Source organism: Aethalodelphis obliquidens, unplaced genomic scaffold (assembly GCF_003676395.1).
Source record: "Aethalodelphis obliquidens isolate GAN/ISIS:26980383/991018 unplaced genomic scaffold, ASM367639v1 scaffold18, whole genome shotgun sequence".
Classification (NCBI taxonomy): Eukaryota; Metazoa; Chordata; class Mammalia; order Artiodactyla; family Delphinidae; genus Aethalodelphis; species Aethalodelphis obliquidens.
In genome coordinates this window covers 4,214,042-4,232,704 of record NW_020837962.1, presented here as the reverse complement: position 1 = coordinate 4,232,704, position 18,663 = coordinate 4,214,042, and the positions used below count along the sequence as shown (strand labels likewise).

The following is an 18,663-nucleotide window of genomic DNA, read 5'->3' as shown; positions in this document are numbered from 1 at the left end:
AACCTGCAGACCCTTCACTGCTGGATTCCCCATTTCAGCAAACGGCACCTGCTTCCACCCAGCTGCTTGAACCAAAAACTTGGGGTTACTTGTCTTTTCTTCACTCCCTCCCCCAACCAATCCATCAGCAAATCTGTCAGCAAATCAGTCAGCTACACCTTCAAACCACCAGGCCACCATCTGCCCCTCCCTGGGCTGGGTCATCTGAAGGAACAGGCTGGTCATCCCCACCCTGTATCCTATCCTGGGTCTATCTATCACACAGCAGCCTCCTCAGGGTCCCTAAGCTTGCCAGGAGTCACCTGCTCCTTCCGACTCCACTGGTGCCACCTGGCCCCTGCCTCAGAGGGGACTGAGCTGTCCCCTAGCACGCCCACCGAGCTGCCTCCTTCTGGGCCCCAGGCCTGGACCACACTGTGTCCGCTCACCATCCCAACACAGGGAGAGTCTTGATGTGCCAGGTTCCCATGTGTGACACCAGGCAAGTCCTTCTCTGGTTGGTTTTCTTCCAAACTCTGTTACGCTTCTACGGCCAAACGATCAAATGTGTGCAAAGAAGCAGACTTACACTGAGCAGGTGGTGGGAAACTGACCTACATCCTTGAAGTTTCCATTCTGGATTTAAGCAATGATGTCTACCTGCTTCCGAGGTACCACTTCAAACTACTTTAATATTTTACTTTATCAGCTGCTAAGCAAGAATATGGGAAACTGAGATTTATTTTGTTTCCCTCTCCCAAACCCACTTGGCAACAAACTCTGAAGAATGTTAATAGTGTGTGAGCCAGGTGTCACACATCTGCGACCTGTTACCGACCCCGGACCTCGGTTTTAACCCCCTGCACAGAAGATCTAAGCCGCAGGAAATCAGGCTCCCTGTCTGCGGGGGCGGGAGTGAGGGGCAGGTGGTGTGGCCCAGCATGCTCACCCGGAGGTAGGTGGTAGCTGGGGTGTAGACGTGGACCTTGACCTCCCTGTGGAGGCCCTGGCTCTTGCAGGCCATGTTCATCACCAGATTCTTGAGGGTCCAGGCCTTGCCCAGCGTCAGCTCCACAACAGCCTGGAACGTGGCTCGGTGGGGCCAGTACAGCCTGTGAGCCGCCGAGACCATCAGCCATGGACTATCCAGGTTCAAGGCTCCTGAGAGAGGCAGAGAGGAAGAAATGGCATCCCCGGCAAGAGGGGAGCTTTTGAAGAAGGGCGCGCAGGCAGCGAGCTAGAGGCTCCCATAGTCTCATCACGGTCACTATGGGTGTATCTCAAAACTTGGAATGGGACGGAGCATGAGGCAACTTTCTGGAATGATGATAACGTTCTGAATTTTGGCAGGTGCTTGGGTTTCATGGGTCTGTGCACCTGTCGAAACTCATCAAATGGTACCCTGGAGATGTGTGCAATTCGCTCTAGCTAATGATATAATACTGAAATGTGTAGGGGTGAAATTGTACTGAAGTTTACAACTTAATTTGACCTGCACCAACAAATAAGATGGATGGATAAGTGGGCAGATGTGTAAGAAGGCAGGTGGAGTAAAATGTTAATGGTAGAATCTAGGTTGAGAGTATGTTGGTGTTCACTGTACAACTCTTTGCACTTTTCCGTATGTTTGAAATTTTCTCATGATGACATATTAGACAAAAGAAATGCTGGGACAGTTGGAGAGGGGGCACTGGGGTGTGGTGATCAAGAACATGGCCTTTACTCTTCCAAGCTGTGTGACCTCTTCGAACCCGTGCTTCCATCATCTGTAAAATGGGTACAACAGTACTGATCACTGGGTCTTGGGATAGAGGAAGCACCCATTCAGAAGAGTAAAGACCAATCATCACCATCATCAAAAAGTTGACATTTTGCGGGCTTCCCTGGTGGCGCAGTGGTTGAGAGTCCGCCTGCTGATGCAGGGGACATGGGTTCGTGCCCCGGTCGCAGAGCGGCTGGGCCCGTGAGCCATGGCCGCTGAGCCTGAGCGTCCGGAGCCTGTGCTCCACAACGGGAGAGGCAAAAACAGTGAGAGGCCCGCGTACCGCAAAAAAAAAAAAAAAAGGTGACATTTTGCATAAACTTTTGCCCTTCCATGATGAACTAAAACCAGGTTGCTGGACCCCGCTCATATTTTGTAATAAATACTCCCAATCACTCAAGGACTAATTCAGTAAATATTGCTCGAGACACTTGGGACTCGGCAGTGAACAAGGAGGCACAGTCACTGCCCTCATGGAACTTACAGTTTGGGGGTGGTAAGGGGATGGGGGAGAGATCTCGAACAAATAAACATACAATGAGACCTACCTAAGTAGAAAATGCTGAGTGCTAGGAAGGAAAAGAAAGAGGGAGTTAGACTAAGGTCAGGCAGGTCAGTGAAGGCTCCCATAAACACATAACCATTGAGCTGAGCCCTAAATGAGAGGCAGTGGAGTGTGTCAAAGGGAAGAAACCCTCCCTCACCTCCTGCTGGAGATGGGAGACTCACTATGTGGGGAAACTGAGGCGGAGAGGCCAGGATGCAGGGAGATCCAACACAGTGAGGGCAGTGGGTGAGCTGCCAAGTTGAGAACAGGGAGATACTGAATAGAGAGCAGCCCAATGCCCTGCCCTGAGGTACCAGTCCCACAGGAGATGGGAAGATTGCTCCACAGAAGAACAGAATAACTGAAAAAAAAAAAAAAGGTCCACAGATATGGGCCCCAGGTCCTCAGGGAGAGCCAGGACCCCACCCAACCACGCAACAGGGAAGCCCACCAGTCAACAAGAGCACGTCCACACATACATATATACGACGGAATACTACTCAGCCATAAAAAGAATGAAATAATGCCATTTACAGCAACATGGATGAACCTAGAGATTATCATACTAAGTGAAGTAAGTCAGAAAGAGAAAGACAAATACCATATGATATCACTTATATGTGGAATCTAAAAAAATGATACAACTGAACTTATCTATGAAACAGAAACAGACTCGCAGACACAGAGAACAGACTTGTGGTTGCCAAGGGGGTTGGAGGTGAGGGAGGGATGGATTGGGAGTTTGGGACTAGCAGATGCAAACTATTATATATAGGATGGATAAACAGCAAGGTCCTACTGTATAGCACAGGGAACTATTCAATATCCTGTGATAAACCATAATGGGAAAGAATACAAAAAAATGCATATATATGTATAACTGAATCACTTTGCTATACAGCAGAAATTAAGACAACACTGTAAATCAACTACACTTCAATAAAATAAAGTTTTTAAAAGACAGCACCACCCCCACACACATAGAGCATCCTTCCAAACAGGTTCCAAGTGACCAACTCTTAAACAAAAGCACATATCCAAGTCTTGCCTGGCATGTGGGAAAAGCCACTAGCAGGAGCTTCAGAAATAAAAATAAAAAAGAAACTCAGGGAGAACAGACCAAAGCCGCCAGTTCTATAATTTATGCTCTCAGAGAAGAGAAGATAATGCATTCATGGAGCAGGACACTCTAAGAAAAGAACTTTCAGGAACAAAAAATGAGCTCTTGGGAATATAAGCCAGCTAAAATTAAAACAACAGTACAGGGGCTGGCAGATGAAGTTGAGGAAATCAGCCCTCACAACAGAACAAAAGGGCAAAGAGACAGAACAAAGGAGAGAAAAGAAAGAAAATTAAAGGCTTAGTTTCTGAGGAAAACATCTGACCAACAGGAATTCCAGAACACAGAAGGAAGGAAATTACCAAAGAAACTGTACAAGAAAATTACCAAGACCCAAATGGTGTGTCTCCAAACGGAAAGGGCCTAAGTGCTCAGTACGGTGAATGAAGAGAGATTCACACCAAGGCTCATCATCATAAGATTTAAAGACACTAGGAATAAAGAAAAGCTCCTGGAAGCTTCCAGAGAGTGAGAAAAGGGTCACAGACCAAAGATGATGGATCACAAATAGCACCAGACCTCTCAACTGATTCAAATCAACAGTGGAGCAATGTCTTCAAAAATCCCAAGGGAAAATATTCCAGCCTAGAATTCTCTATTCAGCCAAATCAAATAAAGACAGTTTAGGGACTTCCCTGGTGGTCCAGTAGTTAAGAGTTTGCCTTCCAATGCAGGGGGTGTGGGTTCCACCCCTGATCGGGGAGCTAAGATCCCATATATCTCGCGGCCAAAAAACCAAAACATAAAACAAAAGCAATATCGTAACAAATTCAATGAAGACTTTAAAAACGGTCCACATCAAAAAAAAAAAAAGAGTTTAAACATTCAGGGTTTCAAAATGTTTACATCCTGTTATAGGGTGAATTGTGTCTGTCAAAAAGATATGAAGTCCTAACCCCTGGTACCTCAAAATGTGACCTTATTTGGGAATGGGGTCATTGCAGATAAAATTAGTTAAAGTAAGATCATACTGGAGTAGGGGAGGCCCTAAATCTGATATGAGTGGTGTCCTTATATGAAGAGAGAAGTTTGGACACAGACACACACACACAGAGCACCATGTGACAACAGAGGCAGAGATTAGAGCAATTAGAGCTACAAACCAAGGAACATCGAGCATCAGTGGTCACCACTAGAAGCAGGAAGAGGCGGGAAGGATTCTACCCAGGGTCACAGAGAGAAAGTGGCTCTGCTGACACCTTAATTTCAGAATTCTAGTCTCGAGGACTGTGAGAGAATACATTTCTGTTGTTTAAAGCCACCCAGTTTGTGGTAATTGGTTAAAGCAGCCCTAGCTAATGAATGTATCTCCCATGCACCCTCTCTCAGGAAACTACTGGAAGATGCACTCCATCGGAACAAAAGAGTTAACCAAGAAAGAAGATGACATGAGTGCAAGAAGCAGGGGCTGTGACCCAGAGAAGTGGAAGGCACTTCCAGGATGATAGTGAGGGGATGCCCTAGGACTACAGCTGTGCAACTGGTCTACACTGGAGCAGCAGAACAGAGGCTCCAGGAAGAGGGTCTACAAGAAAAATATGAGAACTGATTGAAGCTGATAAGTGATCTGACGTGTTCAACAACCTGGAGAAGAATTTTGCATTGTTGCTAAAAATTCTGGGAATAATCAGTAGGAAGAAAATAGAAAACTAATCAAACAGGGAAAAAAGGTTCTTATAGCTCCAGGAAAAACAAAATGTTAGAATCCTAGTATACCATGTGCCTCAGCTGTGAGGACATTTATCACCACAATGATGTAAACATTGAATATTAACAAACTATAACTCTTTTAGGGGGATGGAGGGAAATAGGCACGTGAAAAGGGCTGGTGTAATAGTTAAATTTTCTTCCTCTCTAGTAAGAAATATATTGAGAATGCCTATGAAAGAAAAATCAAGAAATAAGTGGGGGCTTCCCTGGTGGCGCAGTGGTTGAGAGTCCGCCTGCCGACGCAGGGGACGCGGGTTCGTGCCCCGGTCCGGGAGGATCCCACATGCCGCGGAGCGGCTGGGCCCGTGAGCCATGGCCGCTGAGCCTGCGCGTCCGGAGCCTGTGCTCCGCAACGGGAGAGACCAGAACAGTGAGAGGCCCGCGTATCGCACAAAAAAAAAGAAAGAAAGAAAGAAAAAGAAATAAGTGTGATTATTTTAAAAGATGGAGGGTCTGACGAGAAACAGCAAAAAGAATTTACAGTGCTTGCCATTTTCAGCAAAATTTGGGATTGGAAGATGTGAAGCAGAAAATTACTGTATTTGCTATAACTTTAACTTTTATAAACTTAAAATTTTTTCAAGTACATATTACATGAACACAGAGAATATTATGAGTTCCCATATAACACTCAGTCATCTTCAACAATTACCAAGGCATAGTCTAATTCACTTTTTAAACTATGTATTACTTCAATAAAAATAAAAATTAGTTCAAAAAATTAATTCAAGGATAAAACCATGGTAAATTCATTTTCTAAAGGAGAGAAAGAGTGTTCCAGGGAGAAAGAACAGCAAGTGCAAAGGCCCTGAGGTATGTCTGGGGAACAGAAGAGAGGCCAGTGGGGCTGCAGGATGATGGGCAATGGGAAAAGGTTGGAGATGAGATAAGGTTGGAGAAGTAGGCAAGGCCCTGTAATGTAGAGCTCTATGGGTGAGGGTAAGAATGTGAGGGTAAGGACGTGAGGGTAAGGATGTGATTTTAAGTTTCCTGGGCCGCATGTGAGGTCTGAGTCTTGAATTACCCAGGCAAACAAAAGGGAAGGGTGTTCCAGTTAGTGGGCATGGCTTGAGCAAAGGCTCAGAGGGCAGAAATCTTCACCACTAGCCAAGGACACTCCCTAGATGACACTCACCTTCCCACTTCCACAGGGTGGCCCTGGATTTGTCCTTCCACTGCAAGCCTGCCACAAAGGGCAGCCGCCCATTGTACTGCACCTTCAGGTATGTGCTGCTCTCCACGTGGGGCTGGCGGAGGCTCAAGTGGTGCAGCTGCGTACGGAAATCCACCTGCCTCGCGGGCACCTGCAGCACAAACTGGAGGAGACCCACACCCAAGATGCAAATCAGATCATGCTGTTCCTGACCTAGAACATTCCATTGGCTCTCCACAGCAACCTGAGATCCCTGGCTACCAGGAATTGCCCCACCCCACCCCACCCCAAAAAGAAACCCTGCACTCATTAGCAGTCACTCCCCATTGCCTCCTTCCTGTAGACCCCGGAAACCTTTAACCTACTTTCTGTCTCTATGAATTCACCGATTCTGGACATTGCTTACAAATAGAATCATACAGTCTGTGGCCCTTGGTGTCTGGCTTCTTTCACTTAGCATGATGCTTTCAAGGTTCATCCATGTTGTAGCAGGTGTCAGAAGTTCATTTTTATTACTGAATAACGTTCTATTGTGTGGATAAATCACTTTATCTATTCATCCATTGATGAACATTTGGGTTGTTTCTCCTTTTGGGTTATTATGAATAATGCTGCTATAAATGTTTTGTGTGGACATAAGTTTTCAATTCTCTTGAGTACCTAGGAGTAGAATTGTTGGGTCATATGGTAACTCTGTGTTTAACATTTTAAGGAAACACCAAACTCTTTTTCCAGTCACGCCATTTTATGATCCCACCAATATGAGTTCTAATTTCCCTGCATCCTCACCAACACTTGTTATTGTCTTTTCTTTTTTTTTCCGTTTCAGCTATGCTAGTGGATTTGAAGCAGCATCTCACTGTGGTTTTGATTTGTATTTCCCTACTGACTAATTAGGTTAAGCAACTTTTCATGTACTTATTGGCCACTTGTATACCTTCTTCAGAGAAATATCTATTCAAATCCTTTGTCTTTTTCTTGTTGAGTTGTAAGAGTTCTTCATATATTCTGGATACAAATCCCTTATCAGACATATGATTTGCAGATGTTTTCTTCCCTTCTGTGGGCTGTTATTTCACTTCCTTGATGGTGTCCTTTGAAGCACAAATGTTTTTAAGTTTGATGAAGACCAAAGTATTTTTGTTATTACTTATACTTCAAGGGTCATATCTCAGAAACCCTTGCCTAATCCAAGGTCATAAAGATTTACTCTTACGTTTTCCTCTAAGAGTTTCATAATTCTTAAATTTAGGTCTACAACCTATTTTGCGTTTGTTTTTATATATGGTATGAGGTAAGGGTCCAACTTCGTACTCCTACACGTGAATATCCATTGTCCCAGCACCATTTGTTGAAAAGACTATTCTTTTCCCTCTTCAATTATCTTGGCACCCTTGTCGAAAATCAACTAACTGTAAATACGAGGGTTTATTTCTGGATTCCCAGTTCTACTCTGTTGGTCTATATGTCTATCCTTATAACACTACCGTAATACTGTCTTAATTACTGTAGATTTGAAGTAAGTTTTGAAATCGATAAAAGCGAATCCTCTAACTTTGTTCTTCTCTTTCAAGACAGTTGTGTCTACTCTGGGTCCCTTGAAATTCCACATGAATTTTAGGATCAGCTTGTCAATTTTAGCAAAAAGATAACTCGGGTTTTGATAGGAATAGATGGGGACCATTGAATCTGTAGATCAATTTAGGAAGTATTGCCAACTTCACATTAAATATTCCAATCCAAGTACATGGGATGTCTTCCCATTTATTTAGCTTTTCTTGAATTTCTTTCAACAATGTTTTGTAGTTTTGAGAGTATTAGTTTTACCTTCTTTTGTTAAATTTATTCCTAAGTATTATTCTTTTTGATGGTAATGTAAATGAAATTGCTTTCTTAATTTCATTTTCAGGTGTTTCATTGCTAGTGTAGAGAAATACAACTAATTTTTGTATATTACTCCTGTATCCTGAAACTTTGATGAACTCATTTATTAGCTCTGATAGATTTTTTGGTGAGTTCATTTGGGTCTTCTATATACAAGATCGTATCATCTGTAAATAGAAATAGTTTTACTTCTTCCTTTCCAATCTAGATGCCTTTTCTTCATTTCTTTTTTCTTTTTCTTTTTTTCTTTCTTTTTGGCCTAATCACCTTAGCTAGAACCTCCAGCACAATGTTAAATACAAATGGTGAAAGCAGACATCCTACCTTGTTACTGATCTTAGAGGGAAAGTACTTAGCCTTTTGCCATTAAGTATGATATTAGCTGTGGGTTTTTCATAGATGGCCTTTATCAGGTTGAGGAAGTGCCCTTCCATTGCTAGACTGTTGGGTACTTTTATCATGAAAAGGTATGGCGTTGTGCCAGATACTTTTCTGTGTCTATTGAAATGATCATGCGGTTTTTGTCCTTTATTCTACTAATATGATGTATTACTTTGATGGATGTTCAAATGTTACCAACCTTGCATTCCTGGGATAAACCCCATTTGGTCATGCTGTGTAATCCTTTTTATATATTGCTGAATTCAGTTTGGTAGTATTTTCTTGTGGATTTTGCATCTGTATTTGTAAGAGATAATGGTCTTTAGTTTTTCTTTTCTTATGATGTCTTTCTCTGGTTTGGGCATCAGGATAATAATGGCTGCATAGAATGAACTGGGAAGAGTTTTCTCTTGACAGATCATTTAGTCAATTATTTTATAGTAAATTTATTTTATAGTAAATTAAGTCTGGCACTATTCAGTCCAGCCAAGAGCCTGAGGTTTGAAAGGAGGCAGACTGGACTTTCAATCCCAATTCTGCCACACAGTAGCTGTGAGACCTCAGCTAAGTCTGTTTACACCATTTCTCTTCTGTAAAGTGAGAACAGATAATTCTTGCCTCACAAGGATTAAATGAGATAATACAAACAAAGCCTCTGACACATAGTCTGGCAATAATTAATGGCTCACCATTGATCACTCTGCCTTTCCCTCTTCTACTCACTGTCAGCTTCTTAAAGATTATCTTACTCATACCTGTCTCCCCAGAACCTAGCATGGTGTCTGCCACACTTATGAAGGCTTGCAGAAATGCTGCCACAAACCTCTAATCTCTTCACTAAAACCCTTGGAGCCAGATGTCTTCCAGAAATAAGAAACTTCTTCTGCTTCTGTTGACAGAAGCAGGGCATGATCAGAGGTAGGTAAGGTTATCCAAGGATGACTTCAATCAAGAATATGATTCAATAGGGGCTTCCCTGGTGGCGCAGTGGTTAAGAATCTGCCTGCCAATGCAGGAGACATGGGTTTGAGCTCGGGTCCGGGAATATCCCACATGCCGTGGAGCAACTAAGTCCATGTGCCACAACTACTGAGCCTGTGCTCTAGAGCCCGCGAGCCACAACTACTGAAGTCTGTGTGCCTGGAGCGTGCTCCGCAACAAGAGAAGCCACCGCAATGAGAAGCCCGCGCACCACAACGAAGAGTAGACCCTGCTCGCCGCAACTAGAGAAAGCCCGTGCGCAGCAACGAAGACCCAACGCCGCCAAAGATAAATAAATTAATTAATTAACAACAACAACTCGTGAAGTTCTCCAAGGTCCATTGCTAAAGGACATACAACATGACTCACCAAACAAAACTAAGTGCTTGTGACAGCTCCACAGAACAAATGTATAGAAAAAGATCTCCTTTCCAGTTCTCCAGATTATAACCATGGTTCTCTCCAGGCAGCTGAGGAGGGGACCAGGAAAAGGGATGGTAACTGTGAAAGGGAATTTTAGCCTTACTTTAAATGTTATATTTTTTCACAAGGAGAATTTATTCATGGAGTATTGGTATGATTTAAAATCAACGTAATACTTAGGAATAAAGTTAAGCAGGGAGGCAAAAGACTTGTACACTGAAAACTACAAAACATTGCTGAAAGAAATTAGAGAAGACATAAATAAATGGAAAGACATCTTGTGTCCATGAATTGGAAGACTTAATACTGTTAAGGTTCAATACTACCCAAAGCAATCTACAGATTTAATGCAATCCCTATCAAAATCTCAACGGTATTTTTTGGGAAGAAATAGAAAAGTCCATCTTAAAATTCATATGGAATCTCAAGGGACCCCCAAATAGCCAAAACAATCTTGAAAAAGAAGAACGAAGAGGGAGGTCTCACAAAGCTACAGTAATCAAAACAGTATGTTGCAACATAAAAGACAGACACATAGACCAATGGAATACAGCAGATTGCCCAGAAATAAACTCTCACATTTATGGTTGGGGGAAAGGACTGTCTTTTCAACAAATGGTGCTGGAAAAACTGTATATTCAATGCAAAAGAATGAATATACACAGTTTAACTCAAAATGGATCAGAGACCTAAACATGAGAACTAAAACCATAAAACTCTTAGAAGAAAACATGGGATTGAAAAGCTTCGTGACATTGGATTTGGCAATTGATTTATTGAACATGACACCTAAAACACAGGCAACAAAAGTAAAAATAAATAAGCTGAACGACATCAAAATTAAACATTTTTGTGCAACAAAGGATGCTACTCATAGAGTAAAAAGGCAACCCACGGAATGGGAGAAAATATTTGTAAACTATATATCTTACAAGGCGTTAATATCCAGAACATATAAAGAACTACAATTGAACAACCACAACAACAAAATCAAACAACCTGATTCAAAATGGGCTAAGGATGTGAATAGACATTTCTCTAAAGATGATAATTAAACAGCCAATAAGCCCATGAAAAGATGCTCAACGCCATCAATCACTAAGGAAACACAAACCAAAACCACAAGATCCCCATACGCATTAAGATGGCTACTATAAAAAAAAACCCAGAAATTAAGAATTGTTGGTGAGGATGTAGAGAAACTGGAACCCTTGTGTGCTGATGTCAAGATGGTGAAATGGTACAGCTCCTATGGAAAAGAGTATGGAAGTCTCTCAAAAAATTAAAAGTCGGATTATTGTATGATCCAGCAATTCCACTTCAGGATATACACCCCAAAGAATGGAAATCAGGGACTCATACAGATATTAGTACACCCATGTTCATAGCAGCACTATTCACACAAGCCACATGTGGAAGCCAAGTGTCCACTGATGAATGAATGGATCAAAAAAACGGGGTCCATCCATACAATGGAGTATTACCCAGACTAGGAAGGAAATTCTGACTCATGTTACAATGTGGATAAACCTTGAGGACATTATGCTAAGTGAAATAGGCCAGTCACAAAAAGGCAGATCCTATACCATTCCACTTATATGAGTTTACCTAGGGTAGTGAAATTCAGAGAGACAGAAAGTAGATTGGTGGTTGCAGGGCCTGGGGGAGGGAAGGATGGAGAGTTACTGTTTAATGGGTACAGAGTTTCAGTTCTACGAGATGAAAAAGTTCTTGAGATAGACGGTGGTGATGGCCGCGCCATATGAGGGTGCTTAATGCTGCTCATCTATATGCCTAAAAATGGTGAAAATGGTCAACGTCATGATACGTATATTTTACCACAATTAAACATTTTAAAAAACAATTGGGAAACTCAGAAAGGTAACGTGTGCCTTATAAGAGCACATACCCGTTCAGGGGCTAAGCACTCAGTTACTCCTGATTTACCAAAAAGAGCTCACCCTCCAGGAAAACCTGCAAGTGAACCGTTTCCAAAATGCATTTTTACGCTGGAAATCTGTATTTCCCAAGCCCCTCTTGCAAACTGCCCCTGGGCACACCAGCAAATGTTTAACTGCCCCAGGGGCGAGGGGGCTGGAGATGCCACAGGTAAGGTCTCTGAGCCTGAGTTTTAGCTCCTGCGTCCTTGCAACCAAGACCTGCAGGGACAGGCAGCGGGGCTGCCCAGCTGCCATGTGCAAGCTGAGCCCCAGCGACGCGGCTCTGCGGAGGCTGGACTCACCTCCATGAAGTAATTGCTCAGGGCTGGGCCCGAGTCGTTCTGGAAGGTCTGGTTGATGCGGAGGTGCCTCTTGTTGCGGCTGTCATCCCAGTGCCTCCCATAGCTCGCCTCCAGCTCCCAGTGGAGGTGGCCTGAGCCCTCCTCATGCCTCAGCTGGACCTGGGACACCCCACCAGGGAGACCCCCAAGGAAGCCTTGTGTACGCAGACCTGAGCCTCCTCACAGCCACCCGCCCTGAGATGCAGGCTTGCTTATCTGGGGTGACAGCTCTGTAGGAAGCACAGATTTTTTTGCACTGGCTTTGATCTTGTAAAATATTGCGTTAGAATACGATTCACCTTCACAGTTTCTGGTGTCCCCTTAAATTCTTAAATTCCCGAGGTGAAAAGCTAACCTGCCCCACGCTGGTCCATGCCCTGATAGGGAGTAGAAAGAGCCAGCTGCCATGGGAAGATGACTCCTGATCTGCTTCATATGAACCCCAAATCTCCCCCTCCCCTCACTCTCCCACAGCAGCCTCCGGCTCCCTGGACAGATCCTCTGTGGATCAGGCCTTCCCACCTGTGGGCTCCTGGCAGCCACTGTCTCCTCCTACCTCTGAACCACAGGTCGAGGCAACACAGGCTCATCCATTTATTCACTCACTGAACACGTTTTCCCCCAAGTACCAAGTAGATACTTCGCTGGGCACTAGATAGCCAGGAATGAAGAAGCCAGAAGCCCCCTCCCTTGTGGGGGCAACAGTTCAGGGGGAGAAGCAAACTTGTAACAATTAACAAAGGAACAGTCACTTCTCCCTTTTGCTCACCCCACCAGCCACTCTGATGAACTACCAGTTCTTTAACCGCCCCAATCACCCTCCAGCCCCAGGACCTTTGCACTTGCTGTTCCCTCTGCCTGTGGCACACTTCCTTGGGAACAGAACTATCTCGTATTTTAATTTTCAGCTTAAAATTCATTTCCCCCAAAGAAGCCTTCCCTGCTGCCCTGTCCAAATTAGACTCCCCTGTGCTACGCTCTCTCGGCCTCTGCCCTGTTTACCACCCATGGCACTTACGTTTCCCTTGATTTGGTCCATGTCTCTTGCTCTCTACCACACACCCTCCCCCAGCAATGGAATGGCAGAGACTAGGTGCTGTCTTAAGCACAGCTCTCCCCCAGTGCTGGGCATAGAGTAGGTATTTAATAAACACCAACTGAACAGGGGAAAGATGAGACTAAAGTTCCAATTCCTAATCCGTTCCCATTCACAACCTTGAGTAAATACATCTCTCTGAGGATGGGTTCAGGGTGCTCACCCACCACTTCCCTAACCCCGGGGGCTCTCTCCAGACCCCCCGCCCAGCCTCGGCACCCACCTTGTGGCTGAATGCTGGGATCTGCGTGCAGTGGAGCTCGTGGTCCAGCTCCAGCTTGTAGGTGGCCTCTGAGCCACTCTCCACCCGCAGCTTCTGCCTGGTGCTGCACTCCTGTGCCAGCTGCTTCGCCTGACCTGTGCAGGGCAACCCAAAAACCCCTGCCCTTCCTCTGCCAGGTAGCCCTCCATCCTCATTCCAAGCAGAGGAGCGTCCAGTACAGCCCAGCTTCAGCCAGCCCCCTGGATCTGCCTCACCTAATGTCACTCATTGGAACCTGCCGATGGGGAAGTTTTAAGAGACAGATTTATGTCCCCCCCCAACACACACACACACACACACACACACACACACACGTAGTGTTTTTTGTTTGTTTTGGTTTTTTTTAACAGGCAGGTGCTCAGCTCCACACAAAGCCAGTGGAATGACTCACTAGCTAAGGAGCCTCACGGTGAGGCCAAAACACCCGAGGTGACAGTGGCACCTTAGCCCTCGGAGCCACAGCCCCAGGAGATCGCCCGCAGCCAGCATGCGGTGCCGTACCCAGGAGGCCGTACTTGATCCCCAGGGAGCTGGTCCAGAGGCGGGCCCGCTGCTGCAGCAGGCCTTGGGTGCGCAGCCCCACAAGCCCTGGCACGAAGAGCTCGCCACCCAGGGCCACCACCTGCTGCCCTTCCTCCGCCTTCTTCTCCAGCAGTGCTGCGGGGAGAGCAGGCATGTTGTGGTCATGGCCTGCGCCCCAGAGACTGACACCCTACCCCCAGCACCGGGTGAGGAAAGGAAGTGGGAACCGCCCAGGTGGGTATCGCGATAGAACCAGTGCCTGAGTCTCCGCCAAGGAATGCTGCCATCAGGGCCACTGACGGTGTTTTGCACTGTCCAGGTGGCAACCCCAAAAGTCACTTTTGTGGGTCCAGACCAAAAGTTTTAAATAAAGTAGAACAAAATAGAATGGACCAGAACATAAATGACAGTGTATCAGGATCAGGTAAATTTCACCTTCTGAAACTTGTTTCTGCTACACTGATATTCAGCCAGATCACACAGGCATAGCCATGAAGGTTAAAATATCAAAAATGCATAGGCTTCCCTGGTGGCGCAGTGGTTGAGAGTCCGCCTGCCAATGCATGGGACACGGGTTCATGCCCCGGTCTGGGAAGATCCCACATGCCGCGGAGCGGCTGGGCCCGTGAGCCATGGCCGCTGAGCCTGCGCGTCCGGAGCCTGTGCTCCGCAACGGGAGAGGCCACAACAGTGAGAGGCCCGCGTACCGCCCCAAAAAAAAAAAATGCCAGCTAGTCAACAGCCCTAGCCACTCACATCACTCCCCTGGAATCTCCGAGAACACCCCACAAGCAGCATCGCCAGGAGGGCTCCAAGCCAGCTCTGGCACCAGGGTGGGCATCTGGTCAGATTGGTCAGTACCCAGGCCAGGCTGTGTGTTCAAGATACAAACAGCGCCCCATGCAATTCGGGTCAAAATGCGAAATGTGTTTTTTACACATTGTGTAACATGTAATATGGGTCAGAATCCAAACACGCCAAAAGGTGCTGGTGGACGGTTCCTGCAGAGCAGTCGAGCGCGTTGGAGGGGCATCTGGGGGACTCAGGCAGAAGCTGCGAGCAGATACAGAGCCTGGATTTTCCTTGGATGGAATGTGAATACTGGGGGATCGGGTGATGGGGACTCCAAGTGGGGCACTCCGCCCTCCCCTCCCCAAGCCTGGCCATTGAAGAAAAGTGGCAGAAAGGGGTCCCTCCTCCTACCTGACACGTGGGCCTGGTCACTCAGCAGGTTGCTCAGTGACATGGAGAAGGCCAGCCTGCTGCCTGCCTGCCGGCTGAGGTTCCCGGCGAGGACCACAGGGCTGCCCGATGTCACCAGTTTCACCTCCAGCTGGGCCTCGATCCGCTGAGCCTCACCACCTGCTGCTGGCCACAGGTTGCTCCGGCCCTGGAAAGGCCCCATCATCCCTTGAGGGGACAGGCTCTGCCAGCAGGCTCCACCCGGACTGCAAGAACCAGGACCGGACAGAGGGCAGGAGACACAGCCTGGCTAATGGGCTTCTAGGCTGATCCTGCTGCAATTTCTTAAGCTCAATATTGTTCAAAATAGGTCATCTCTGTTACAAATTCAGACGTAAGTTTGAAGGACCCTTCCTCCCTATCCCCCCAACCTCAACACCCCGTCCAATCTATCAGGGACTCTGGCCAGCTCTCCCTGCAGAATATTCAGGGACCCGACCACTTCAGCCACCTCCACCACTGCCCCGGCTTGAGCCCGCTCATCGCCACTGTGTTCCTGTGACATTCTTCTCCCGGCTCTCCTGGCTCCCACCCTGGTGACCAGGGCAAGCCCTTCCATAGGATCATGGCACACCTCTCTTCCTCAGGGTAAAAGCCAAAGTCCTTGCAAAGACCAACAAGGCCAAGACTTTCTCTGGAAGTCAGCAGTGCAGCCCTGGCCAGACGCAGGCAAAACTGCCCACAGACACCGGGAGGCAGGACACACAGATGGCCCCAAACATGCTCTGTGTCTCCATCATTGAGGTTTTCCAGAGCAACTACAGCCCATAGCAATGGCAGCTGTCATCTCTGACGGCCACCCCAACTGTAGACCAATCCCAAGGACCTCTCTGCTGCTGCCAGCTGATCTGTTTACCCAAAAGATGTAAAAACGACCTCACTATTTCCAGACTGTCCACTACTTTATACTCTCTTGTAAATCCTGTTTTTGCCTTTGTTCCTTGACAATGGTCACAAATCACTCTCTTCTGATTACTCTTTGGCAAAGCCTTACATGATCTGTCCTCCCACCTTTCTGTCCCTTCTCCTATTCCACTCCAAGCACATGGGGGCTCAGGCTGTGCTTCTGTACACTTTCCTGCCCCAGAACCTTTGTACATGTTGTGCTCTTTACTTGCAATACCCTTCCCCCAGAGAACCACATGGCTCTCTTCTCCACACGCTTTATGTCTTAGCTAAAAACTATCTTCTCAATCAGGCTTAACCTGTCAGCCTATTTTAAACTGAAGCCGTGGGACTTCCCTGGTGGTCCAGTGGCTAAGACTCCACACTCCCAATGCAGGGAACCCGGGTTCGATCTCTGGTCAGGGAACTAGATCCCACATGCCGCAACTAAAGATCCCGCGTGCCACTACTAAAGAAAGATCCCACATGCTGCAGCGAAGATCCCGCGTGCTGCAACTAAGACCCGGAGCAGCCAAATAAATTTTTTTTAAATAATAAAAATTAAAAAAAATAAAACTGAAGCCAACCCTCAGACCCTTCTTCTCACATAACTTCAGACCCCTGGATCCAGCTCACTGATTCCCTTTTCCTATAGTGCTTACACTCACCTATCACGACAATTTGCTTATTTATTTTACTGATTATCTCTCCTATGAGAATGTAAGCTCCAAAAGGAGAGAATTTTGTGTGTGTATCTCTTTTGTGTGCTGTCTTCCTGGCACATTGTAGGTGCTTGATAAACAGTCATTGAATAAATTAATAAAGACAATGAAAAATATAGGTTTCGTTCCCCTTCTTGGTCTCCCAGTCTCCCTCAAGGCAACCACTGTGTCCACTTCTTGGGCATCTTCCAGAGACAGCATGGGCCTATATGTATGAGTCTGTGGGAGCGTCTGTGCACGCACGTGTGTGTATGTGTGCACTCCATCACACACGTGCACGTTCCCTCTTACTCTGCACAAAAACAGATGCAGGCTCTCCACTCTCCTCTGCTTCTCTCACTTAATGGTGTGTCTTGGAGATGATTTTCTCTGGTTTGTAACAGAAGCTTCTCGGCAGTAGCTGTAATTGTTCTCAAAGTGCAGCCCATGAACAGGATGACTGTAGAATTTCTCATCCAAACCAGGACACTTAACGGTTAAAGAGACCACTAATCATATTGAGCTGGGTCAACGGTAAACTGGGGCTCTCCAGGTAACCTGGGACTTGGGGATGCTCTATCATTGCACCCAGCGGAGGGGGCACTGAAATCTAACACTTTCCTCCACGCCATCCTTAAACCCCATAAACACTCAGCTGAGTCGAACCCAGCTTTGCTGCTTTGTATTCCTGAGCTCATCTGCCTTAGTTTCCTCATCTCCTATGGGCTTACCAAGAGGACTAAAAGAGGGACCCGGGGTCAAAGTCACCCGTGGCCCCCCACCCCGAGAACAAGCTTTGGAAAGTTCCAGAGCCCCAGCTGTTACCGTTAATCATGATGGCTCTGAGGCAGCTAGAACTGGAGTTTCTCTAAAGGCCAATGTTTCCAGGCTGCAGACAGCCCTCTGGAGAGCGGCAGGCAGGTCTGCAGGGAGGTGCAGGCAATCAGCACTTGTGCGCTTAGTGAACAGGGATTGCTCCGAGGGCTCCCGGGAGCTCTGAACATGATTTGTAGTCTCAGCCGTCAAGCAGCTGGGGCTTTAGGGGGAAGATGCTCTCCCCTGATACTTGGTCTTCCCACCCGGACAGGAAGCAGATCTAGGAGCTGAGAGTGTGTTTATGTAGCAAAAATTCCAGCCCTGGCTCCAGATTTTCAACCCAGACCTCTCTGAGAAATCACTGGAGACCGAGGCAGAATCATCAGACTCACGGCCAAAGGGGCCCAGAGGTCCTGCTTGGAAGGAGCGAGTCTACACCTGCTGTTTTTGTCCTTTTTGGAGTCACTGACCTGCTTGAGCATCAGATGCAAGGTCTAAACCCTCTCCCCAGAAGGGGGACAGACACAAAACTTCTGCACAATTGCAGGGGCTTCAATGGACCCACTGAGTCCCATCCAGGTCCTCCTGGTTGAGAACCTTAAAAAGTACCTATAACGAAGAGAAAAACGCACACACCTTTGCTCCAGGAATTCCACTGCTAAGAATTTACCCTGAAGATGGAAGGGTGATTTATAAGACCAAGAACCCGGGAAAAACTCCAGAGCCCTCCACTACGGAACCAGCGAAATAAATTCCATCCCATTGACTATTATGCGGCCATTCAAAATACATGGTAGACATTCTTGTTTTTAAAATAAAAGATGGGGGGGAAATATATTGATATCTATTTGGGGATTGTGGGCATAGATGATTCCTAAGAGGAGTCCCAGAAAATGAACAATGATTGGCTTTGAGGAG

General features: G+C 46.3%; 1 protein-coding gene across 1 annotated transcript in view; it reads right to left on the bottom strand.

Annotated features, from left to right (window-relative positions):
• The window catches only part of LOC113626595 (uncharacterized), an 83,728-nt gene that overhangs the window by 25,987 nt on the left and 39,078 nt on the right, over window positions 1-18,663 (bottom strand). The window contains exons 17-22 of the mRNA XM_027118350.1: window positions 15,305-15,491; window positions 14,081-14,236; window positions 13,541-13,674; window positions 12,183-12,341; window positions 6,254-6,434; window positions 929-1,140 (exon numbers count right to left, since the gene is read on the bottom strand). Of these exons, the coding sequence (XP_026974151.1) occupies window positions 929-1,140; window positions 6,254-6,434; window positions 12,183-12,341; window positions 13,541-13,674; window positions 14,081-14,236; window positions 15,305-15,491 (1,029 nt within the window). The remainder of the gene's footprint in view (window positions 1-928; window positions 1,141-6,253; window positions 6,435-12,182; window positions 12,342-13,540; window positions 13,675-14,080; window positions 14,237-15,304; window positions 15,492-18,663) is intronic.